Below are 26,828 nucleotides of genomic sequence, written 5' to 3'. Positions count from 1 at the left end.
TGACTACGACAATTATCAAAACAGTACAGTTATTTATAAAAAATTGTCTACGTAAGATACTCAATTCCTGTTGATCGAATACCATCAGCAACAACTTATTGTGGGGAAATACAGACCAGCTTCCAGCTGGGGAGGAAATTATGGCAAGATGCTGGATGGGGATGTGCATCTATTTCGGAAATCATCAAACTGTATCACGAGGCAGGTGCTAACTTGGTATCCTGAAGGGAAAAGGAAAAGCGAAAAACTAATGAACACCTGGCGTCGGGAACTGGAAGCAGACGTGAAAAGAATGAATAGCAACTGGAAGCGACTGACCAGAATAGAGATGGATAGAAAAATGCTTGCCAGAAGCCTATGCTGCCCCACGAGAAGTAACAGGAGAAGGTAAGTATAAAATTGAACGCTACATTCGTTAAACACGCTTCTCCGCACACTCCCTTAGCACCCAAGATTCCTTCGGGCTGGGTGCGAATCGCCCAATATTTCAAGAAAAAGCTGGTTATGATTTAATTTTCAAAATTAATGAGAGGGGATACAAGTGTTTCTTCTAGCATTCCCCTTTGTATTGTTAACTCGATCTTTCGATTTTTAAGGGGATGAAACAAGGGTTTAGCCTTTTAATCATAAAGAACAGAACTTCAAGAGGCTAACAATTAGCCATTTCTGCTCAAGTTTTACTTCAACACAACATCGACATCGTCTAACGGTTGGAGTCGCGCGGAAGACTTAAATGGACTGGTGTAACGGTATTAAAGTTACTAATGTGGGTTTGTTTTCCTTATTGCAGGGCAGGAAAGAATGAACGTACTGGAAGAAGAGGGACAGGTCCTACGCAAGCTGGACCTGCAGAACAATGAATAAATCCATTTAGTAATAAGTTTCCCTTTTTGTACTCGAACCGCGTCTTTCAATTTTTAAATATATGTCTGTTGTGCCAGTACGTCGCGTTCTTACTTCAGTGGCGTTTACCGGTCCTGACTGTTGTGTTGTGTTCTAGATCTCCATTGCTTCCAAGTGAACGCTAATAGTACGTGCTACACTGGTGAGATACTGACGACATTGACGTGAAAATTACTGGATAATTGTTTGGATTGATACATTTAGTTGGCATTTATTTTTAAACCTTAACTTTTGCAAACTGGAAATTTTAATCTTAGTTAACCTTGTATAATCAATCCTTTAATATTTCGTGTTTACACAGTCTTATTCAGATCCATTAAATGTATAATGGGGGATCAACTACTTTTCGAAAATCTTGACGAGAAGCTAGAAGATGAAGATGGATTTGTATGCGTACTGATATGCACCAGATAACTTTTATTTTCTAGATTACTGCAAGTTGGTTATCTATCACTTTCGACTTGAATATAGATGCATCGAGACGGTAATCTATCTGGTTCTCAATAGATATATATATATATACATGTACGCATATTCGTTTAGTTTGATGGCGGCATATATCCAGGCACGTGACAACTTGGCATCTGTATATCTACTGACTGGGATCAGTAAACAAAATGATATATTAGTTAAGTTGGCCAATTCAGACCAGTTATCACTGGCTCAGAAGTCGTTCTCGTTTCCACCTAAATGTGTTGTGTATAGTATACAACGCCGACAATGCAAGGTGTTTCTGTTGACAAGTAAATTAATAAGTGACTTTTAGGATTCTTTATCATTGGCTTGCTACGATTTATTGCATAATATTTCTACAGATCAATTAAAAAGGTTAGTTCACTTCTTTGAGACTGTTCATATCTATAATACTTGCACTCGTGTATATTTTATGTACTGCTTTGTAACTGGTTCTCTTTAGATTAACTAGTATTCCGTGGGAGTCATCTTCTGATCCACTGCCATGTCGAGTAAATCAAGAGACTGCACAAAAAACACCGGAACATGTTGATTCTCCTGTGTTACCGAGTCTTGCTACCAGTAAGTTACTGGAATTGCTCAACAAAATTAGGTGGATGCAATAAGAAAATTAAAACTTCAGATTTCAAAAACTTTTTCAGTAAGATTGAAAAGTCTGTCCAGGATGGTTAGTTAACTATTTGTTATATACTCATTTCTGTAGATAAAACGCTTGAAAATTATTTAGCAACAAGCACTAAGAATAACATGTACATCATTATTAGTTTTCTTACTCTGTCTGTAATATTATTATTTTAGGATTCCTAAGCCAGTAGAAAGTGGGAAACTGGATGTATCGGACGAAGACGAAGAATTTGGTTTGAAAACCACATGTAACACCTCACCCAACCATACTTTTTATGCGTATTTTTAGATTCTTCGCAAAAGCGGAAATGTATTGTCACTGAATCCGATGAAGAAAAAGAAGAAAGTGGTACAGTGACTAAGGATTGCGTGTCTACTAATTTATTTAATTCTAAAGCAAGTACGAAACTTAGAAACAATGATATACAGAAAAAGCGACCTACTCGCAGAAAAGGTAATCAGATTTTTTTATGGTAATTGGAGTTATTTAAACTTTTCTGTTGAGTATTCGACATGTACTTCTGGCAGACGGTTTTTAAACATTTATGGGGGAGAGATACAATTTACGTATATTGTTGTCGCTTTTGAGCATCGTTTACGCGTATGATGCAGAAGTAGTATAACTAAACTGTCTCACAGAATGTACTTTTCGAAGGTGGAACTTGCGCTCAATATATTATGGATTAGTATTGAGTCTTAAGATGGAGTGGTTCAGACATGTCATTACTTAAAGACATTAGATTTTTATTTGAGTCGTTTAGGGGGCTATAACCCTTGTGAGCATGGTTTAAAAAGTAGTAAAATCAGTAATTAATGAATTTTTGTTATTTAAATGGACCCACTAGAATTGAACTGAGTGACGAGAAAGCCGAAATTAGATTCCAGGAACAACTGCGGTCACACTAAGGCAACTTCGTTTTTAACGAAGCTGACCCAGATGTTGCTTGAAAAGATATCCAAACAGATGTGGAAATAGGAGTGATATCTACTAGTGATTTAAACCGCAGGGTTACAAAGAACCAATGGATTTCTTCAAGGTCTATTGCACTGATGGATTCTCGTAAACTCATCCCATCAGGCTCTGAACACGATGAAGAGCGAAAACAAATCCGATCTAGGTTAACCAAATGTCTAAGGAACGACCATGAGGAGTAGTAGGCAACGAAAGCAAAAGAGATGGAAAAAGCAGCGACTGTAGGTAACACCAGACAGCTTTTCAGACTAATATAGGAAACTGTAATAAAGAAGTCAAGTGTAAGTGAGACTATCTCGGGAAAAGATGACACTTATCTACTCTCAGTCCAAACGTTTAGAAAGATTGGCAGAACACTTTAGTGAGCAGTTCAGCTGACCTTCAGCTGCTCTACAACTACCCACCACTCCCAAACAGCCTGAATGGAACATTGGAGTAGGCCTCCCCGTCTCTAATTGCGATTCGAAAAGCTATAGCTAATCTGAAACGATGAAGAACAGTTGGTCCAGATGGATTGGCTCCGGAGGTCTTTAAGTATGGTGGTTCAGTTTTAGTGATTAGGTTGGCTAATATTTTAGCTAAAATCTGGGAACTGAATGTAATCTCAACTGATTGTTCGCAATCACTGATTGTCCCAATATATAAGAAGGGATCAGAATCATCCTGTAACAACCACAGAGGGATTAGTTTGACTAATACAGCATCTAAAATGCCAGCCTCAATAATTATCGGACGCCTAACAAAGACTCGTGAACTGCAAACACGATAAAATCAGGTTAGCTTCAGACCTGTTCGTGGCTGCATCGACCACATATTCACTATTCATCATATTTTAAACACAAACATATTGGCGTCCGACAATGATAGTTTTTCTTGACTTAAAAGCAGCATTGGACTCTGTTGGCCGAGAGGTCCTGTGGCAGTGTCCGTCATTGGAAAACATACCTCAGAAGTACATAAACCTTGTGAAGGCTCTTTACTCGAACACTACCAGTCGAGTCAGAGCTTATGGCGAACTCTCATCTGATTTTGTTACCTCAAGTGGTGTCCGGCAAGACTGTCCATTATCTGCATTTTCGTCCAATTTCATCATAGACCTATTGCTGAAGATAACTTCCTGGTCGATTAAATTTTCAGTAACTGATCTCCTTCCAGGAGGTCCACTTATCGACTTAGAATACGCAAATGACACAGTCCTGTTTGATGAAGACGCAGACAAAATGCAGCCTGAGCAGTGAGCAACAATACCAGGATGCTTTGAATGCGTTTCTCCCCCTGTAAATGCAAATTGTTGTTTCAGGACTGGCCTACATCAATACCTGAACTAAGGATAGAGAGTGAAGTAGTCGGACGCGTCGTCAACTTCATTTATCTTAGAAGTCTTGTCAGCCCTTGGGTTGGTGTCTGACGAAGTCTCCACATGGATTCAGAAAGCTCGTTTGGCTTTTGCCAACTTACGTCACCTATGGCGAAGGCGAGATATCTATCTATCAATTAAGGGACGAGTATACTTTTCAGCAGTTCGTTCTGTTCTACTTTACGTCTGCTAAACGTGGCCATTAAGAGTAGAGGATACTCGTAAGTTACTAGTATTTAATGACCGATGTCTTAGAAATATTGCTTGCATCTACTGGGATCACCGGGTAAGTAATAGTGATGTTAGACGCAGGGTATTAGGGAATGATGGTAGATCAGTTGATGAGGTTGTGAATCTTCATCGAATGAGATGGTTGGGCCACGTGTCACGTATGCCTGAACACCGATTACCACGTCGAGCAATGCTGACTTGTGTTGGAGACGAATGGGAGGAAGTTAGGGGTGGCCAAACCAAAACGTGGCATCAGTGTTTGAAGTCACTAACTTCTGGTCTAGGCCATGTTGATAGATGCGGACTACTTGGTTGGGATCGGTGTGACTATTGCGACCAATGGTTGAATGCTCTGGGTGATATGGCTCAGAATCGATCACAATGGCTTAGGTGTATATACTCTTTGTTTCCTCTTAAACCTTGAGACCGAAATCGCCACATATTTCTCTTTCTACGAACCATTTCCTTCTTCCTTATATGACATTTTTTTTACTACCATTGAAGTAACTGCTTCTATGAATTTGGTGTTCATCTTGTTGTGCAAATGAGGTATGGTGACTTGGATCGATGCATATATGTGCCTGATCCTACATTGTAGATGACTGTTATTATTTGTTAATAACATGTAACTAGGGTGCCCGAATCGCACTGTTTAAATAAGTTAATAGGAATATATAATACAGTCTATGAATAAATAAGGAGAAACATTATTGTATAAAAGATATAGTCAAAACGGATTTTTCTCAGTTAAAGAAGTTCATTTCACTTTTTGTGACAGAAAACTAAAACAGAATTGTCACTGGCTTATGTCCTGATTCATATCTGACAAAGTGTCAAGCTGCTAAATTGCATCGTATCTAGGACCACAAGTGAGATGTTGTGATATACCAACATATGACAGTCTTATATAGTTATATTTCATACCACAGTGCCATGTCATAAACTAACCCTTCCTTTTTTCCACCGAGTCGCAGCGTCAGGCATTAATGCTCCATATGAAAGCCGTTGGGTTCGCATTAAGTATGTCCAAGCTGCCGAAGTCAGGGTTCCAGAATGATGAAATTAACTTGTCACCACTGCATCCGAGCACACCCTGGCCGAAGCCCGGAGTAGCTGAATATATGAGCGCAATCCTTTTGCTGGGATAATGGTCGGTTACACAGTCGCCAAATATTTCAATATAAACAATAATTCTTCAGTATCATGGCTTTGATGCATAGTAGAGTATATAGACGTTTATAATCTTACATTATATGTTTTTAGTTCAAAGGTATATGTTTTCATTCGCATTTTCAGATAAACTGAAAGTATTAGCTTCTGATTCAGAAGCTGATTCATTTCTCATGGAGCCTACACAATCTGAAAAATCACCCGACAATGTTAAAAAAATCGGTGTTAAAACTTTGTCAACACCGATTAAGTGTGAAGAAAATTCAAGAACTGAGAAATCTAGCTGTGCTGCTGGTTTAAATCGTATTCGTCACCAAGTAATGAAAACGTTTGCAGATGAAGATGGCTTTATGGGTAAAGTAAACTTCTCCGAAACTATTGTTAATAGTGGACAATCATGTGGTTGATTTTACCACTAAAGTGTATGATTATTTAGTTTTTATTGTTATATCATCATACTGCATTAGTATTAAAAATAGAGTTCTTACAATAATGCTTTACAAGTGTGATATATATATTTTAGTTACGGAAAAAGGCTGGGAATGTTCATCAGATGATGAAACCTCTAAACCGACAACAACACCCTCTCCTTGTATGGATCAAAATGAGAAAAATGAACGGGTTGTTCAACCGAAAATTGATAATCCTGTCTCTCTAACTGTACCACCAACGATTCAACAGACTGTAAGTAGGAATTATGGTCACTCTTTTTATTAACCTATCACTTTCAAAAGAAAATTATTCAGTAATATTACATAAGATTTTTTGACCTTACTACAGCATTAGGTGATTTACTTCGTTACTATGTCATTGGAAAAAGCATCAAACTTTCCGATTATTATGATATATGGCTTCTATTAACAAATTAATATCTGAACAAGTGGGTTAAAAACGTATCTATTAAAAGTAGACAGTACTGGAAGAAAACAGGTGTTTGCTTTGTTAATCTCCTTAAAGCCGTAGTGAAACTCCTAGATAACCAAAGCTAGGTTTACACTTTTAGGTAATGCTAATAACTTAGTTTTCAAACACTCAGAATAAAATTCCTTACCCATGGTGAATGTCTTGAAACTGCGAATCTCCAGGAAAAACAGTTAACCTTCACTTGAGTACATTTTTGGTTTCTCGTCATTGAAGAGTGTGATGTCGTTTGTAGCTAATTACGCTTTTGGCTCTCCGGCAGTATCCCAAACGCTCACATAAATCGAATGCCGAATTTTAGTGCCCCCTTGTACCAGATAAAGTTGCTGATTACATGCACTTTTATGCATTTATTAATCGAAGGTAAGTAACATGGTTACCTATGATACCGATGGTTGAAAATACTCAAACAAGAATATTCTGAGTACTTACACTTGCATGTACTGTTCATCAAACTACGAACTTATTTAATTCTGGTCTGGGAATTTTAATTTGAAGTGTAGGTCTTCTAATAAGGGCCTTTCCGTATTACTTAGAAAATATAAAGTAGTCATGAAGGATTTAAAGTCTCATTTTCAAACTTCTTAAGAATAAAAAGGGAATAGCGCACAGCCAAGCGTTTTGTTGTGGTGGCTGTAAGATTAGATCTATGGTCATTATGATAACAGTTTACTAGTGTACGGCACATAATTTAACGGCAGTATATTGCTGTTTTTACATTGATAATGTCTAGGAAACAAGCCTTAGTTATTTTTTAAATATCATATTGGGAAATATTTTGTTCAACTTGAACAGTTAGTGTGAATGAAGCTTTCAGTATTTTGGTATATTATTTCTACAGAAAATCCGCAACAACAGTTGTTAAACTCTATTATTCCCATCTGAGGCTGTGAATCGACACATGAATGTGTAAATGTTTTTAACGAATACCAAAATTCTGGTTAATTTTTCATGAGCTTTGGTTCCATTTAGAGTAAAATGTGGTGAATTATGTTCAAATAATTCATACTACTTATAAGTAGCTAAGATTATCCACAACAATTGTTTCACAGTTCTTCACATTGTTTATTAATGTTGCTTCCATAGGTATGATATTCCAATTTTTACTGTTTTAATTCACTTTACTTTTACAGAAGCCATCCAAACAATCAAACAAAAAGAACACGAATAATAAGCCGGCAGCTAGTAAACAAGCTTCATTGTCATCATTTTTCAAGCCTAGTAATACTGTAAACTAATTACTTGGAGATTCAATTGTTAATTATTTTCTATGATTCTCTTATGGAATCTCTGTATAAAAACGATTTATTTAAAAAAAAATTAGAACATTTTCTGTGTATCGGACAATTAACTTCGTATTTATTTGGCGCAAAAGTTCAAATGCGGGTTGGTTGTGTGACTGAGTGATGCCTGTACACGAGACTGAATTATTAGCTCAACCCTTTGAATGAACTAATATCAAAGACAAAATCATCAATCGGGAAAATAGGTTTTTATATGTAATAAAACAACATGCTTTTATACAAACTGCTGAAGATAAAAACAAGTATGATTAGAAATCATTTTGAAGATGATCGATTAGAAGATACTGATTTTGTAGATTACTTGGGCGCCATTAAAATTAAGATTAGAATGTCAATACAAACGGGATCGATAGTTACTCACCAGTATAATGTTCATTTTGCAATACTTATCTTTGCCTTGGTAATTCTGTAGTAATCATTCGATACTGGACATACATAAACCCATAGTTTATATCACCAACCATTCTTTATATCACATGTTAACGATTTTTCTACTTCATACTGAGGTTTATACAATTATTAATTAAAAAATGCAAAACAAAACAACCCTCTATTTAATAACAGCAGTTCACTGAAGTACTAAATAAGTATATCTAAAAATAGTATGTTTTTAGCAAACTATGCATCAGATTAATCATCAACTGTCTATCAATTATATATTCATCAGTATTGATCAAAATAATTTGAAATGACCGCTAGACTTTAAATTGTCACTCTTTATGTTAGCTATAGCTGAGGATAATACATACTCGTAAAGAAGCAGTATACATGGAACCTGGAAAAAATTCGTGGATTCAAGTTGACCAGCACAGCAGCTAAATAATTAACTGCTGTGGAATTGATTATCTTATTGGCGAAACACACAAGTTTACAAAATTAGCAGTAGCACTAGTATTCCATGAATAAAATAAGACATTAGGAATTTTATCAACAAATTACAAACAACTGTGTGATTGTAACTCTAGGTAATGAAGACTTGATCCCCTCTGTGTCTCAGTTTCTCGAAGTTGCATAAACTCCGTGCTACTGAGTGCCTATCGGTTACCTCTAATTGTAAAAATCAGTATACTTCTGTCTAATGATACCTCTCATTTAACAGATAGACTACATAGCATTTTTTAATGAGTTAGTACTTTATTCTCAATAGTACGTAGACGCTTACCGTGCTTTACGTTACTGTCCGATTATTTTTACTAAATTCTCTTTAACGGTCATTTTCTTCGTTCTTTTTAAAACTGTGCACCCTCCTTTGCATTGGATTCCCAGGGGGGGAGTCAGTAATTTCAGTGTATTAGGTGATTATTGTTGAAGGTTCATGTCTAGGCCAGTAGCCGTTTAAGACACGGATTCCAGGTTAGAATGAATGTAAGTAATTAAATTAGTAATAACCAATACTCCTGAAGTTTATGATGTTTACTGCATTTTTAGAAACGGAGTTTCACTCAAACGTTTGTAATACAGAGATCTATTATCGGGATGTGATGCGCCAGTAGTGTACAGTTTTATGCTTTATGTGTGATACATTATAAGGTAAATAGTGTAAGTCAAATACATATGCATTTATTGCTATTTCAGAGTCCTCAGGTGTCGAAAAAATGTTAACACGATCACAAAAATCATAACTGAAAAGTTGATTTGATTCATATAAATATAAAAATCGTACATATTTCTTTACTAATGGCTGTATCGTGTTTATTAATGTAAAATAATGGTCAATATTTCAGTCCGACTATTTGGCTAATAACAAACATTTATTCACCGTGACTAACTTTTGAGATATAAAACATTTCTTAAAGGGATCTATTTGTATACATAGTGCTGAGTCTCATTTTCATCAATTTGCTACGGACCTGGTATGTTTATGACAGCTAATAATTTCAGGAAAGGACCATGTACCTAGTACGCTGCCCCACAGTAGTCAACTGATAGAATCATAAATCAGTTGAAAACTTTATCACTGTTCAGGGATAATGTTGTGAAATAAGCTGCCAACATTAGTATAATTAACACTTTTGGTATTTGATAGATTTGCGGTTCTTTTTACACCTTCAATGTTTTGTTAATTAACTTAATAATCATCCCCGTCAATGTAATAATAAGGTTATCTATAGTGTGCTAAGCTTCAGATTTGAATGAGATCGTATTTAAAATAATTGTACCAAAGACTTAGTATATCAGTAAGAATATGGCTTGTTTTGATTGAACTCTAGACTATCTCCTATCTAACTTGAAATATCAATTAATAAGAAAAAGTTCATCGAAATTTCTAAATTAAGAATTTTTCCTCATAAAAGTTGTACAGGAAATATATTTATGTATTTTGACAATATGATATTCAAAATACACAATAGTTTATAAATATACAATTGATTATGTTCTTAATCCAATATCAATAAAAATAAATGAAAGTAAAACAAACAGCGATTCTTTACTATTGAACAGTGAACAAATAAGTAAGATATGTTATTATCTCCTTAATGGTAAGCATATAGGTTATAATGAATAAACAAAGGAAATGTGGAATCACGACATTTAATAATCACATTAACATAAAAGATGCACTGCTAGATATGTGTTTCGACATAGCTTACAACTCCATAAGGGATTTAACCAGAACAATGAACTACACATTTGGAAGAAAATTCAAAGTGAGTGTAAAGAGGAACGGGGTTAGGAAAGGTGATGAGAATAGAAAAAAACAACAATTATTTAAAAAATGCGCGATCATGAAAGACAAATGGCGAAATATTGAACAAATTTTTCTTCGGGGAGGGGAGGATTTATTTAGTTATTGATTGATAGGATCAATTAATGACAAAAATAAATGGCGCAGTGACAAAAAAACGTGACAAAATTATTCACAATGGCAATATGCATTTGAGCACATTTGATAATGAAAAATAACAATAAACTGATGAAAAACAATCAACTTTTTTTTAGAAATAAACAATTGTTAATAAATGTTCATGACCATAATTCAACAGTACAATGTTTATTAGAGCTTTTACTTGTTAATTTATAGTGTTTAGCATATTCAATTGTAGTCCTGTTAGTCTGTGGATTGTGATTTTTACCATGATAATTTGTGTTATTGTTAGTTTTTATATATGCTGCTGATGATGATGATGGTGAACTGTTTAAACTATTACTATAGTTACTACTATTGTTGTCATTATTATTCTCATTATGAATAGTTGGTGTACAAATAAATTCTAATAATTCATAATGTTTATTATTTGATAAATGAAAGGAAGAATAATTTATCGATTCATAAAAGTTGGAATTTTTTGGTAGAGTTACATCTGTGGGAAATGAAAACGGGAGAAAAGAGTAAATTAAAGAAACAAAATGTTATAGTTTTACATTTATCGACTATTCATTAGATAGTAACTGTTTAGTAATGAAGATGAAAATCCAGTCACTAATTTTAAGAGATACAATATAGTGTTACATTGCTATTAGAGTGTAACGATTGTTAGTTGTAATCCGACAGGTTATTCATGAGAGTAGACTCTATACTTTTTAAAACTTGTCAAAAAGACATCTTAAGGACCAGGGATGCGTACACCCTTTGTTACATTGAATATTTTCAGATTCGAAAGAGCTGCTAAGCGTAAAATTTAGATCACAGACGTTTTATCCGCCAGTTTTAAGCATTATACAACCAGAGCAGTTTAATAAGAATGCAGATACTTGATTATTTATAAATACACATCAAACTAACAAAGTCAGTAGAAAATAATGATACTGCACAGAGAACGTGGGTAGGTTAAAATACAAAGAGTAAACAATTTTCTACACAACTTATACCTACCACTAATTTTTCGACTGTATCAGTAAAAATAGGACAAAAATTAACAGACGATCAGTATAAGCGTTTTGTGGAGACTTTTGAATGTTACTGATATCACAAATCGACCATCCATTGAAAACATGAGGCACTGGGCAGTAAGTAACCAAGAGACTCCTCAGTGGTGTGTATACACGACCTCGTCACAGGAGATCAAAGCCACGGTCTTCAGATCTTGTGGCGAGCGCTTAATCTCTAACCTACTTCACCGGGATTTGGTGGTGTACATGTCTAACCTCAAACAGTTCGTGATACTGCGCGACCATCTTTTATAATCTTAGGAGGGAAATTGCCCCACGTGATATAGTTAAAATTCATTGATCACCAAAACTGGATATTTCTCTTAAAATCGGTCACAAGTAAGCACATGATAATTATCAGTATAGAGGCTTCAGAAGATATTGAATGTTACTGATTCCCAGAGTTCTAGTGAGAAGCCGTGATCAGGGGAATCCAACAATTTCGAGTATGAGGCCGTCACACTCCGAAGATAATGGAAGATAGTTGCTCAATGTTGTAATATGATTTAAGTTAGAAATGTACATTATAGGATGATTGCTCAGTGGTCTGCAAATTAAGCGCTCGCCTCAAGATTTGAAAAACTCAAGTCCAATCGTTTATAGTAGGATCGTGTGTGTTTTATTTTATTTATTTAAGCGCATAGATATTGGTACAAAAAGGCACCAAATACATATGCGCCACACAAGACTCACTTGATATGTGTAAGGGCTGTGATACTGCCCGGGTGCCCAAACCGAAGCAGGTGGTTTTCTTAGGGGGCCACACACGGAGCCTTCGACCTGAAGATCTGATCCATAAGGTAGTGGAGCATTGTAAGGAGATTCAGTCCCATGGTAGCCGGTGACCAACGATTGGTTCATACTTTATTTGTTCCTTCAGGATACTGGAGCCCATGTGCACCAGTGGTCTGGAATCAGGGTTTTCCAACTCCCCTAGGTGGACTCTCCATGTCCACCAACACGGTTAGAGCGCCGGACATTCGCTTTTCGTCCTTTCAATTTCGTAAACAACACCCCCGCCACGAGAAGGCAATGAGTGGGACTTCCCTGGAAGAGGCTATATACGCGTGGCCATGTGAGAGCATTTTGAGAGGGAGAGCGGACTCTCCCCACTCTTGACCGTATCAGGGCATTTGAGGGCAAAATTTTGGGGGTTGTGTGTGTACTATAACGAAACTACCATTCAGTGACGATATTATTAAAAAAGAACGAAAACAAATAAAATTCTTGAAATATCACAAAACCACTTACCTCGAGCATCTTTACGGACATGAGTTAGATCATAATTATCAACCTTTTGATCGGCACAACCAAATAATTTTAGGGCTTTCGATAGCACATCAGAAACACTATCCACAGGAGAAACCGACTATTAAGAAAATATATATAAACGGTATGGATTATGACGGGAATTTCGGATTAGAAAAATAAGTGGATACCTATAGAGGATTTGACATTATTCTGAGAAACTGTTTATGAATAATGGAGGCGGTGTTCCGCCGTAGGCTGATAATGTATGAATCCCTACAGAATGAAAATCAGATGAGGATGTTTTGGTCTGTTCACTGTGTAGGATTTTGTTTACTAGAAATGTCAATTGCGATTTCAACATGAAAAAACACATTTTAGCAATGTGTTACTCACGACAATTATTCACCTGCTAACTTCTAACAAAATGTTTGGATGAGGGACACTATTTAAAGTCACGAGTTGATAGCAGTTGGAGAACCATTTAAAAATGTAGTGCTCGTAGGCGGTTCTACCATAGCATGCGTGACCGTAGCTAAAGAAGAGATTATACACAGGGCGAGGAAGATGATCTACATTATTGGTTAACTTTAGATAGACATTAAACGAAGTCGGGATAGACAACACTGGATATGAACATATTTAGGGATGGAATGGACTTGGAGAAACAAAGGAGAATGGTGAAAAACTTGAAAATTTATCTGGCACTATACTCCACCACAACGCATACACAAAGCTAAATGGGTCTCAACGGATCACAAACACCACGAAAACCACACATCTCGGCAGCATAGTCGAAAGACTGGAAGGATATGATGAAGATGTGAAAACACGAAATGGAAAGGCTCGACCTTTGAAGCCGAACATATGATTTAATTTCACTTGGTATTTTTTTTACTTGAATCTTCCCATTGATGCTTAGGACTGCAACTGATCAATCTCTTATTGGCATATGTGCATACTGTGTGTATTTCTTCGACATTACCTTAATTAACAGGCATTACAAGCAAAGATGGATAGTGGCTAGCAGTGGAATCCAGGACGCGCGTTTCGTCCTATTTGGGACTCAGTAGCCAAGTGGATAACAAGAAGCGTTTGAAGCGAATGGTACTGCGTTCGAGTCCCAGAGTGAACATCAACTCTGAGATGCAGGTACGTCCAGCTGACGAGTCTCAAATAGGGCGAAACGCGCGTCCTGGATTCCACTGCTAGCCACCATCTATCTTTGCTTATGAACACATATTACCGGGAAGATTCATAGTCAACGTGTAACAGTAAAAGAAAGTAAAAAATGGTGAACCTTAAAATAATTGTTCATCATGGCATTGATTGGCTATGCAGGTGTGGTGATTTTGTGTAGGTCATATCTTCCCACATTACCTGTAATATTCAATCCGAAGCCTAAATGTATTTTTCAAAAAGTGCTAAACAGTGTGGATCACCAACTTAGATGATCTATGTCGGATGATTAGGAGCCCACTCCAGTAAAAGTTGCACCTGGCGGCCAGTATCTAACGTGAATCACCCTTTAGTCGTGTCCAAATACTATGGCTGATTTGATGACCTTACAGAAAGAACGACATTATTGCAGAAATATGTTAGTAAGAGTAGGTACAAAGAACAAAGCTCGACCAATATTTGTGTTCAAATGAATAAATGAATCATAAATAAACAATTATTGAATAAGACCTATTATCAAAGTAACAAAGATAAATATGATACTATCGAAATAAAATAAAATTTAACGGATTGGTTTAAAACTGTCCTGCAAACCAACCTATACTGAACTTAATGAAGATATATTCATCAAATATTTTTAGACATCAATGTTCTACGAGGCGTAACAGGCCACATTAATCGAAATCTAAGGCGTACAAGACAACTATTTCATCCTACCACATCGCAATTTAGATGTAAACATTATCCTGCAAGCCTGTCTAAAATGAACCCAATGAAGACATATTCATCGAGAGTTTTGAGACACCAGTGACCGGAAAACAGTATTTTTGATACGTTAGAATCTTCCCCTCCAAATACCATGTATTCTATCAGTTAGACAACATCTTAAACATACCCGGATCATTCTGAATCTTTCTCTACATTTCATTTAAAATACCTAATACAAATGAATAAATAGATAAGTTTTGCTGTTTTTGAATACTTACCAATTGAATTGTGGGTTGCGTTTGTTTCGAATTAGAAAAACGATTATCGTTATGGCCATGCGATCCATGAGACAGGCTACCTAATTGAGCAACTTTAGCAATAAATGGTGATACACGACCATCATGCTGACTATTTGTATGATGCAAAGAAACAGTAATGGATAAATTACTGTTGTTACTATTGCTATCATTACGTGCATCGAATGTAGTCGATGAACTTTTGTGTGTGTTCCATCTAGAAGTTGATGTCTATAAAGGTTGAAAAGAAGAGTTTATAAAGTATTATGATTTAGTGTTAGATGACACCTAACGTCAGTCAGCTATATGGGTTCCTATCATCTTTTAATATTCGACTAACTATTAGCGGACAATATCAAGGTCATGCAGCCCATCAATTAATTGATCCGAATCAAAAGAGATCATCTCCAGGAGGCTGACTATGTATATGAACTCACTGTCAATAAGATAATTTTTCTATTGTTAGTAGTATGAGGGGACTGTGAAAACTGTAGGGTTCACATCACAGACCGGTTTTATTAATAGAACCAGTGTAGAGAAAGAAGTATTGGGTAGTTGCTTCGTCCTAGTATAGTGCTCCTCAAATGTCTGTATCTACGATTCTACTGTGGTTTGGACCAAAGTACGTTGAATTACGCAGCGGGTGCTTAATCCTCAAACCAATGCTTTACATTTTTGACTTCGGTCAATTCACGATATTGTTGATTTAGTGATCTAAATGTTGAGGTCTAGTCGCAAAAACTGGAGGTCCTCAGTTCGATCATCAGTTACTGATGGGCACTGTTGAGGTGTCCGGTACTAGGACGGGATAGCCATTCAGTGCTTTCTTGTTTCCAGCGACTGCCTAACTACAATCAGTCCGTAAAGTAAACCACAGAATATCTCTGCTTAATCATGATAGAACACTCAATCGTTGCATGAATTATCTGCTATTATGAAAATCTCAATTTTAATGCATAATATGTGAATCGTTAAAACTATGCTGTGATTGTACTACACTACTAAAATGCTTCTAATTTCGAAGAGATTTTAACTGTAACCTGTGATCAACAGGAGCGTATTACACAAAGTCTTTTAGAAATTGTAAAAGTAGATTATTTCCGGTAACTTCTTATGTCGACGGGATCTCTACAAAATTATGTTGTAACTATGCCGCTTATTCCTTAATGTAAAACATTTGTTCCTTCTAGTGGTTTATTTCCTCTTTAAAACCTAATTAGCTGTTGAATCATTATGGAGAATGGTAGAGAAAAAAGCACTGGTATAAGATACAACTCAGAAAGAAAGAAAGAAAGATTCGTTATGGCGAATTCTTATTTATTCTAAAAATCTACTTCATCGATAACTAAAACACTTATAAATATTACATATTGCGTAAATTATTCTTTCTGTGACGAGAACCATACCTGACATATTTGTATGCAAATAAACGTAACTAAGTTCTTTTTTATTTCATGAACTCTAAATATACAATTCACAGTTGATTTTTCTCGCTAGTAAACAACTTTTCTTTGCCAAACTAATTTTAATAATAATGTTTTTGAGATATATTCAATGTCCGCAGTACAAGGTCGACAGGAAATAGTTCACTTATGTTTGACAACATACAACCTTATCCAGTGTATATTTTGATCTATGACACTGTGTGGTCTCAGTGATCTTCATGTATAATTTATGTTTGTGTTGAGGTAATGAGTGAACAAACACTTCCGCTTCGAATTAGTTGAAAATGTATTACATATGAAAAATAATGTTTGACCAGTCTCGGAGATTGATATTCGAATAATTCTAACATTCCATTAGGCAAACTGATTCGAGATTCTTTAGGGATTTTTCAGATATGAATTTTACGCTTTAGCGTCTAATTTATGTCAGAATATTCGTTCAAATTGTGATGGGTGTTCATATGAAAACATTATGATACATTTTTGATATCTCAACGAGTGGATATTAGAGTTGTTTACGTTTTGCAGCTTAATTTGAACTGTTTCTTCAAAGTCAGTAAATAAATGACCAAAATAAAATGAACAGAAATTTAGGTAGCTTAGAGAAACAAGACAGAATATCTTTGTCAATTTGATTTTGGTTATTCATTTATTTACTCTGTAAAGGCAACTTAAATTAAATCAAAACACATCTGAGAGTCTGCTTTTTACTCATTGGGATATCAAAAAATATCATAATTATTTTATCATCAACGTTCTATTCAAAATCTAGTTGATTGGAAAGTATCAAGTCAACCCTTGACAGTAATACTAGCAGACTCATTACCAAATTAAATGTTCCTATAGTTAAAAACGTATTTAAAAAGTTGTATTTTTACTAAATAACAATTTTCCGAACTTTCAGGACAGGTGTTGTTATCTGATATTCTTGCAGCTCGTTTAGACGTAGTAAATTGCGGATAGCAACAGTATTTGTTTTGATTTGTGTTATTTTGTGCAATGTACTCGGTTATACTAAATGGAATCCTTTTAATCAATAATTTATCTGTAAGAACTGAATAATCAATATTTAACACAGAAAACCTATATTCACATTACTGAAATCTATCCAAGAAATTTTCTTAGTCAAAATCACATCATAATTTCGAATAAGTGGAAACAAAGGCTTTTTGACTTTTCTAGAATTTTTTAAGAAAATAAAGGTAATACGCTTTTGTCTTTTATGTTATTGAAATTATATTGAACAATTTAGTCTTAGTACTTTCATCACACAATCTACAGACCACACATATTCCTACTTGATTGAATCTCTTATTAGAATAGCAGAAAACCAGATAAGTGGTTACAAGTATAGTTGATTAATTCTTCTCATAATTCATGTGATCCTGCAAATAAAATCACTGACCATACGATACCACGATTTATGGACCTAAATAGGTACATAAGTGGAACATTGAATTTATAAAAGAGACAAAGCAATAACTAATGACTTAAAAGATATCATACATTAAATACAATAGAAATATACCACTAAACAATTATTTAATAAATAATATATTTGAAAAGTATACAAAATATTTCGTCAAAGAATTATCATGATAATTTCACTTTTACCCTATTTCTACTATTGTGCAATAAAATAGTTACTTACTTTCATATTATGTTTGTGGTTATTTTGCTGATATAAAATGTCCAAACTATTTCCTGTGATTAGTTCGTCAGTAGTTGTTGACCTGTTGTATTTGATATCATTAAGTAAATCACTTGATGAATATGTTCCATTAATTCGTGATTTATTATTTCGACTTGGACTAATACTATTAATAATACTAATGTTAGTGTTAGGATTCCTCATGAGTGATGTAGTAGTAGTGGCACCAATAGCTGTAGCACTAGGTGGACGGGTTATAGCATATTTAGATCTTTCTACATGGATATTTGTATTATTACGTGGGTGTCGTGATTTATTACTATTTATTATATCGACTGCACCACTTGAATCACTTGTATCAAATGTATATGGAGATGCGCTGAATGAAAATTAAAAATAAGAGGAAGTTAATCTAACATTCACTGAATAATTTTGTGTAAATTATGAAGTATAGGTTTATGCGCTCAAACTTTAGCCACACTGTTTAATGGATAGCTAGTAGAAACTAATCAGCTGCTAAGACAGAAATAAACGGACTGAGTTTGAACTGCAGACTAACTAGCTCAAAGGTGAATACTTAAACGCTTTTGACACTTTTTCATAAACATAGCATATAGTAAGGTTGGACACATTTCAAATTAATATAGTGTAAAATTGATTTTGACGACAGTTTTCCCGCACTTAAATCAATTGAAAATCTTTTAAAAGTGAAAATAGGGTTTACTATATATAATTGTTTAGCTCTTAGTTTGAAGCATATCGGTAAGGAAAAAAAACACTGATTTTAAGAGTCAGAAACCTCATGTAAAGTAAGTTTACACTAAATGGTAAACAGATGAAAACTGAACAGACGGATTCTTACTGATATTTTAAATAACAGAAATTTATGTAAAACACTTTACAAATAAAACAAACGGTAAAAGCTGGTTTGAATGAACTAGAAAGCCAAAAAAAAGTTAAAATAGCATTTATCTATTGTTTCTTCAAAAGTCCTGTAAATGTAGATTAGAACAAAAAGGATGACGCAGTACATAATGTACAAGAAAACAATTAAAATGGAAATGTAGCTACTAGTTAGTGATCGTAGAATCTTGTAATAAAGTCATTCTAATGAAGGCCATTCACACTAAAGTTTATAAAGTTAGGGCTTACAAACATTTTGTTACTTAAGTAATCAAGCGAGATGTTATGCATATTTAGCATTGTCAATCTTATGCTTTGACATCGTTCACAAAACTTGACACAGTCCTGATCCTGAAAAAATGTGAGGAGTTTCCAATACCTTAACTGAATATACAAGAATGCGTGGAATATTTCCTATCTGAATGCAGAAATTCCCTTAAAAGAAGTCAATACTTAGTTAAACAATGTGAAATGAAGTAATGCGTTAGACTGACCACTACATTTTCTCCAGAGAGTGTATGTTTTACTGACTCAGTAAGAATAATTTTGACTGGACAATACACCTTATCGAAGAATGCTCGTAACATCAGTTGAATAGAATTATTTATTAAGAAACTTATTTCGCTGAAACCAAGTCAATGTGAGCTGGTTTAAGAGAATTCCTAGTTTACAAAGTATCCGCTATTTGATAATTTTCTGGCCTGATCGAAACTATGTAGAGCTTTAAATAGGATGCGATCAAGTTGCTATGCTTTAAAAAATTACAAAAGTTTTGGCATATATAACAGAAATCTATACTATATGATATTACTGTATTCAATATTTTTAAGTGCAATATTTATTTATCGTTTTATAAAATATTTGATTGATGCCAATCGATCGTTGGTAATGTGACTATTTACTAGTTATTTACAGCTTCATAAATAAACTAACTGGTATCGCTTTACTACGAAACTTGTATATTTAATGATCAGGACTTCAGCTATACTTAGTACATAAAATTGAACAAGATAACTGGATCATTGAGTTGAAAATTTTTTTGTGAACTATATACTTTAAAATCGAACGGGATACTTGATTTTTACATACAACACAACCTAATATTTGATCGACAATCCTAAATATATGACAGTGTACTTGAATATTATTAAATTTTGTGAAGATATAATTTGATAAACTTTGAGTGATTATTTGCATTGTAATAGTTATAGACAGAAAGTAGGATAAATTCTCAATTTAATTATTAAAACTCTACTTACCTGAAAGGTCTATTTATATGCTGTTGTACTTGTTCATCAACTGGTTCTAGATCACAAGAACGATTGAGACTGTAGTTATAAAATAAATAATCAGTGAATAAACAAATTAGGAGAATATCTTCACTACAATCAGAATGAATAAAAAGAGGTATAAGAAAGAAATAACAGGCTATTTGCATTTCGGAGACCTCACTTGTGCCAGATAGGAAATGATCGACTTAGTTATGGATTCAAGCTTTAAATGTTAGATGGTTGGTAGTAACTGATAGTAAATCATAAAACTAAGCCTGGGTTTAGTTGGCACACATTGACAAGATATTTTTGCACTCTCGAGGTAACTGAAACTATTCCAAACGTCTTAACTAAAATTGGTCAGCTCTGACATATAAAAAAGTTTTAAAAACTACTGATTACGAATGTTGGATTATGAAGGGGGGCTTTAAGTGTAGATAAGTTTCAAAATAAAACGACTTGAAGGAAGTTTCAGAATCAACTGTTTAGAACCTGGTAACAGTAGGGAGCCATCTCACTGTAGTATGAAACTTCTTGGTCTTGAGAATTCATAACAACACCTGATACCATAGTTTCACAATGAGCAAGATTTCTTCAAATTTAGTCATTCTGAGATATAGCACATTTTCACTCAATGTCAATGCTCAAAATCATCCACACTATCTCTGATTTTCAATAGTACTTTAAATGGAATAAGTCCATAGTGAGAGATTTTTAAAATTAACAAAAAATCCAAAAGATAACCATATATCCTCATGATATACTGATTGTAAGTGAAAATTATTGTAGTCTGTTCTACAATAACGCTAATATCGATAAAAAATGACAATAAAAATAACTGATGGGATGAACTTACGCTTCATTTTCTGAGATTAATGGATAAGAATGAAACCATGTAATAAAATCTGGTTCAGGTCTAAGTGAATAAAATTGGGCATTTTGTTGAAGAAGAAAAATATTTGCTAGAATTCTAAACTCTCGACGATGTTTATCCAGATTGATTAATTTGTCATCAGCACTATCAGTTGTAGAATGACGTCTAGAAAGGCCAAACTTTTCCTTCTATAAAAATTATAACAAACTAAAATTTGTAAATAAAATGCAGACATATATATTCATCAATTAAGCTAATAAATTTTGATCACATATTACATGATGTATAATGCCAACTATCACGAAACCTGGATCCAGAGTTTTAAGCTAACTACCTCCAAATAATTAAATAACATGTTGAACATCCTCTTTAAATAAATGAATGTTAAACAAGGCTTTTTAAAAGCATCTTATGATTTCATCAATAAAATCCAACTCAGTGATTAATGATAGGCTTATGTACACGACTTTATGGAACGGTCAATAATAATCCTGTTCGGTTGAATAAACCAAGGTAGGTGTACAGTTCTGATATGAGACCCAGTCTTTAGAAATTGAGTAATTTAACAATCAAACATTTTTTGAACAGTGATTCGAATGACAGACGTTTCAACCCTTAATTAAATCTTAAACGAGGTTTACTAATCCATTTAGTGTTATATAACAGCTAGCGCTTCTCAAGCTCCAACTATGTTATAAAATACGGAACTGGGAATTTAATTTCTATCAGGATGAAAATAATTATTTTATCAAGTCATGTAACTCTAATCACGTACGTGTTCATGCTTGAGGTCACAATTATATTCATGAATGCTGATACTACTAATAGCTAACAAGTGAGTCTAGGTACCATTTAGCTGGGCTCAATGTGTGATACAGTAATAAAAAAAACTATGTCCTTAAATCATTATGCTAAGACTTTATTTCTCGAATGTTTTAAAATGATCGGAGATTAGTGTTCATCTAGTAAAAACTTTTAGTTATGACGATGAGCCCTTGACCTTAAAACTAATGAGTCGGAAACCAATAATTTCAACCAACTGGTGATGCTACGTGACAGTCCTTCGTCGCCCGTAGAGGATAAGTGTCTCACATTTGACTTGGTTAAACTCCAATAGTCCCAGCTTCTCACTAGAACTCCTGGAACTGTCACTCAAAGTTAGTGACTAGTGAGCACATTATTATCGCTAAAAGTCTTTATGGAGATTTTTGAATTTTCATAGTTTACATCATGGATTATTAACTGAATAGTTAACAATATTATTACAAGATTTTGCTGTTCAGGGTAAAAATATTTATTTTAAATGTAGACAGCTTTTATAAAATGATTGTTGTCACACAAGATTATCATCAGTGGATAAACAATTATGTTAAGTTGACTAGGCACACAAAAAATAGAAGGTTAATAAACATAACTGATGTTTAGAATTTGAATCCCAACTAGGTTAAATTGCCTATAGTTTCAATTACGGACAGATCTTTGCTAGACCAGGACTGAAGACCTGGAAGCATTGGACAGTCGTTTCGTTGTAGTGTAGGACTCCTCAGTAGTGCCCATACGGAAACCAAACTTAGGACCCTCGGTCTCGCATTCGAACGTTTATTCTTTAGATCACTAGGCCGAAATCCAACAGCTTTCATGTTTAACTTTGATCAATTCATTATATTTAGCAACACTCATATATCTCATGTCATGTCATTTAGCTTCTATGTTTCAGGAAGTTACGATTAAAAGTATCCTCATTACAGTCTAAACGATAGGACTAAATAAAAACAAAAAACGAAGCTTTCTAACATTCCTATGTTTATCCGGAGGAAATCTTCACGATTAGGCATTTGCCTGTAAGAGTCATTCAAAATTTGTCCATAAACTGTAGTTACACCCACAAGTAAATCATAAAAGTTAACATAAGGAAACAATACATGTTTATAGTCTAACACAGTATGTCTTCTATCATGAAAATACTTCCGTTGCACGAAAACCTGATTGTTTTTAAGATGCTACCTTGATCCTTAAGCTTATACGTTAGCTACTGTATGAAATCTTAGTACTTTTATTACGTAGCAAAAGATAAAAACAAAGGATATGAGAACATCATGACTATCACATGAATAATCATCTTATCAAGACAGATACTAATCCAGATGAGAGTAAGGAGATATTTCATTGAGAAAAGCACCACTATACTGGAGAAAATATTGATAAATCTCTTTGGATTATTTGTTTTTAATTCTAGCTACTCATTTTGTCTTATCAACAGTCATATGATTGTTTATGTCACTACACATATACGTAAGGAGATGATCCTTTGAAAGCTTAATACTTCTTAATAAAATTATCAGAATGAAGCAGAATAAATAGTAATGCAATGATAAATATCTAAAAGAAAATATTAGTGTAGTTAGGTAGATTGAATCACATGAGTGATTTATTCTGTTACAGTTTGAGAAAAAAAGATTACAGTATTGATTTATCATAAAAAACACACAAACTGAAGCTGTTTAGTGAAGATAAGGAAAGGGATAGATAAAGTATTATTACAGTGTATTTGAAGTTGAATGATCAACAATAGTTATTTCCATAGGTATACATTGATAAGAATGCGTGAAGTTCTTGTGATTTTCAAATATCGGTAATACAAAACTAATAGTTTCACGGTTTTTGGACAGGTTATGTGCTGACGACGTGAACGAGGGCGACAATGAGACAGTTTAGTACAGCGTAAGATATGAACTGAAGGTAATACTATGATGAATGATAACTACTCAAGAGAGTATTGAATGGTACAAGTAACAGCAAAATATGTTGTTGAAATGAGAAAAATAAATATTGTCGATACGATACTAGAATAGATAACCGACTGGTAGGTAAGAACATAAACACACTAACAATATATATCATGATACTTGATAGTTAGATCACGCGATACACAGATACACAATTCAGACCAACAATTGAGAACCGAACTATACGTCAAAGAATAGTTTAATTTAAACACACAATAGCAAATCATGGTTCATTTTCACCTGAGGCATCAGCAATTAAGATTCGTGTGGATCTTTATTGTTAATTGATGACACTGTTGAAACTTAATCGCTGCCAATTACTTAAATAAGGACTACTAGTACAACTAGTTTTGTTCACGTTTTTTTTATTACATACCACAAGCAAATCTCTCTAGAATGCATTTGATTACAATGCTAAATGATTAGTGAGACTACTCAGTTACATAAACCGAGGTAAGTGGAATGAGGTTCCAACTTGTGAATTAGCGACTTAAAGTCAAACGCAAAAGCATTTGAGCCACCGTTCCATGAAACAATGACTTGTTTAATTTAATCGACTAGTTGAAATTCAAGATCAAGACGGTGATTGATACATCAAACAATACTGTACTTCAAATAAAATATCTGACAAGTATTGAGAAATTTCCAAACAAATTACGAAGTATTCATTGCATTCTTTTAATGACTAATCAAGTGTTTTATGTTATTATTATCATTATCGACATCATTACTATAAGATCAAATCGTTTATACTCATGTGACACACGTGAGTGATGTCTCACAATGAGACAATCTGATTGGAAATTACCGTTGATTATTGACCTACTGAAAAGTTATACTACATAAAAAACACTACCCAAAAAAGAAGAATAGTGCCATATCAGTAAAAATGATATTTAAAACGTAGATCAATAATACGAAATTAATGATTGATCCCGTTTTACCGAAGACAACCCCGTAAAAGTAGTCATAGCCATTATTTAGATATTTGAGAAAAAAAAACATTTTCATGATGGACTTTTGATCTTAACAGATAAATTTTAATGAATTAGTGAACAGTCCATATATAAGTTAGCATTAGTGATATCGATTTTCTTCTATTACAGGAATACAAAAATATTAGATTGTTAGTTTAGTTTGGATTTTAAAACATTATTAATTCAAGGGACTAAATTGTTCTCACTAAGTGTGAACTATGTAGTGATATTAGCAATTGATTGGACGTAAATGAATACTATACACAACTGATTAAAATTTCTGATCAATGACCAGTCAGTTATAATCAACAAAAATGCCTGACACATATGTTATTTGGTCCAAGTTGTCACATCGTATTACGAAAGTGAGACTAGATTAACAATATGAATATCAGGGTAGTAGAAGTAGTATCATCTCCTCTTGAAACCCTATTACGGTTACTGTCCGGATGACAGATGAGAGTTGGGCATAGAGTGATAACTGCATCCTATAGAAAAGAACCCTGCTAAGAAACGCTAGGCAGTAGTAGCATAAATGGTTATAAAAAGAATGGGTATAGAGAATTAGTTTCGGAAAAAACGAGTGAATCTGTAGAATACAAAGTAAAAAATACCTTCGAAGCTCAGGTTTTGAGGACCGATTCTAACCAAAGGTTCCTGGTTGTGGTAATCGTGTCGAATATAAAGAGGTGGTCTAAACCTGATCATATGCCTCAAACCAACAATAAACGACTTATTGTATCTATTACATGTCTGTGTTCAGGCGCGACTAGCTTTCTTCCAATCTACTCCTACACCAGTTGGTCATCATCATACTTCGAGGTAGGGTGTGAATGACCATACATATTATACGTCATAACCACCTCAATTGGTGAGGATTCACGATCTTGCCAAGCACTTTGCTATTTGTGTCCAATAATCTAAGTTTAACTTTAATACTGACTGGTGGATCCTGTGGTGTATGCTATTTATGTCTGTCGACATAAGTAGTATGTAACACCAATCGGAAGTGGAAACACTGGTACCAGAAGGCTAAGAAGATCAAGTTGAATAGAGTAGAAAGGAATTGAGAATAGGAAGAACCACACAGAATTCGATGGACAAATAATGGAAATTCGCAAATGAAGTATTCATTGTATGGTTCTCATATTTTACCAAGACATTCTGTGATTTTGTAGTAAAAATACATTTGGATGTCCCCATCTGAGTATTCGTTAATTACAGTCCTAATACACACACGTAATTTTTATAAGACATTTGTGATAAAAAAACTGTAACCCAGGAAAGTCCTTTACTTATAAAGATCAACCATCGGTTCCTGTCTCTGTCACAGAGGCCAAATCAGGTCAAAGCTGTAAAAATAAAACTAAAAAATTCCAACGTGAACCAGTAAATGATGGATACTACTGAACAGCATAAGTATTTGTCCCTCATTTATATTCATTACCAGTACACTTAACGTGCAAAATTAAAGAACAACAAATAAGCCATACTATAGTATAGATTTAAAGAAAAATGAATAACACGATGGTTTGGTGAAGTGGTTGCTTGTCGGTCTAAGAATACAACAACCAATAGTAAGGGGATAAATTGATATCTATATGATTCCTTAAAAGATGGTTAGTATGACAAGTTATCCACGTTGCATTCATTTTATTGATTA

The 26,828-nt window shown here is 34.2% G+C and overlaps 2 protein-coding genes across 3 annotated transcripts in view; one reads left to right on the top strand and one right to left on the bottom strand.

The window, feature by feature from the left end:
• Positions 1–698: 698 nt before the first annotated feature.
• Positions 699–8,452, top strand: POLD3 (DNA polymerase delta subunit 3). Of its 2 annotated transcripts, XM_051214750.1 has the most exons (12): positions 699–1,290; positions 1,332–1,387; positions 1,447–1,630; positions 1,670–1,731; positions 1,820–1,938; positions 1,970–2,044; positions 2,081–2,126; positions 2,176–2,249; positions 2,291–2,455; positions 5,859–6,086; positions 6,256–6,416; positions 7,787–8,452. In XM_051214750.1, exons 1-12 carry the CDS (start codon positions 1,231–1,233, stop codon positions 7,889–7,891), a joined length of 1,335 nt encoding a protein of 444 aa, XP_051067940.1. In that variant the 5' UTR covers positions 699–1,230; the 3' UTR covers positions 7,892–8,452. The 2 variants fall into 2 exon arrangements, with proteins under 2 accessions (XP_051067940.1, XP_051067941.1); XM_051214751.1 differs by having other exon boundaries at positions 699–1,168; positions 1,215–2,044; positions 5,859–8,000.
• A 715-nt stretch (positions 8,453–9,167) lies between these two features.
• MS3_00006591 (uncharacterized protein) overlaps positions 9,168–26,828 on the bottom strand; it is a 33,943-nt gene continuing 16,282 nt past the window's right edge. Inside the window, exons 13-18 of the mRNA XM_051214749.1 lie at positions 21,385–21,590; positions 20,517–20,585; positions 18,355–18,733; positions 15,241–15,489; positions 13,079–13,196; positions 9,168–11,259 (exon numbers count right to left, since the gene is read on the bottom strand). Coding sequence (XP_051067939.1) covers positions 10,922–11,259; positions 13,079–13,196; positions 15,241–15,489; positions 18,355–18,733; positions 20,517–20,585; positions 21,385–21,590 — 1,359 coding nt within the window. The 3' untranslated portion in view covers positions 9,168–10,921. The remainder of the gene's footprint in view (positions 11,260–13,078; positions 13,197–15,240; positions 15,490–18,354; positions 18,734–20,516; positions 20,586–21,384; positions 21,591–26,828) is intronic.

The sequence above is a fragment of the Schistosoma haematobium genome, chromosome 2, assembly GCF_000699445.3.
Source record: "Schistosoma haematobium chromosome 2, whole genome shotgun sequence".
NCBI lineage: Eukaryota > Metazoa > Platyhelminthes > Trematoda > Strigeidida > Schistosomatidae > Schistosoma > Schistosoma haematobium.
Note: the sequence above shows the minus strand (reverse complement) of the source record. Positions and strands in the feature narration are given on the sequence as shown.

Coding starts and splice junctions, on each gene's coding strand:
- POLD3 (XM_051214750.1), top strand. CDS start 1,231: ATGGGGGATCAACTACTTTTCGAAAATCTTGACGAGAAGCTAGAAGAT. Junction 1,732..1,819: donor TCTACAGATCAATTAAAAAG/GTTAGTTCACTT, acceptor GGTTCTCTTTAG/ATTAACTAGTATTCCGTGGG. Junction 6,417..7,786: donor CACCAACGATTCAACAGACT/GTAAGTAGGAAT, acceptor TTACTTTTACAG/AAGCCATCCAAACAATCAAA.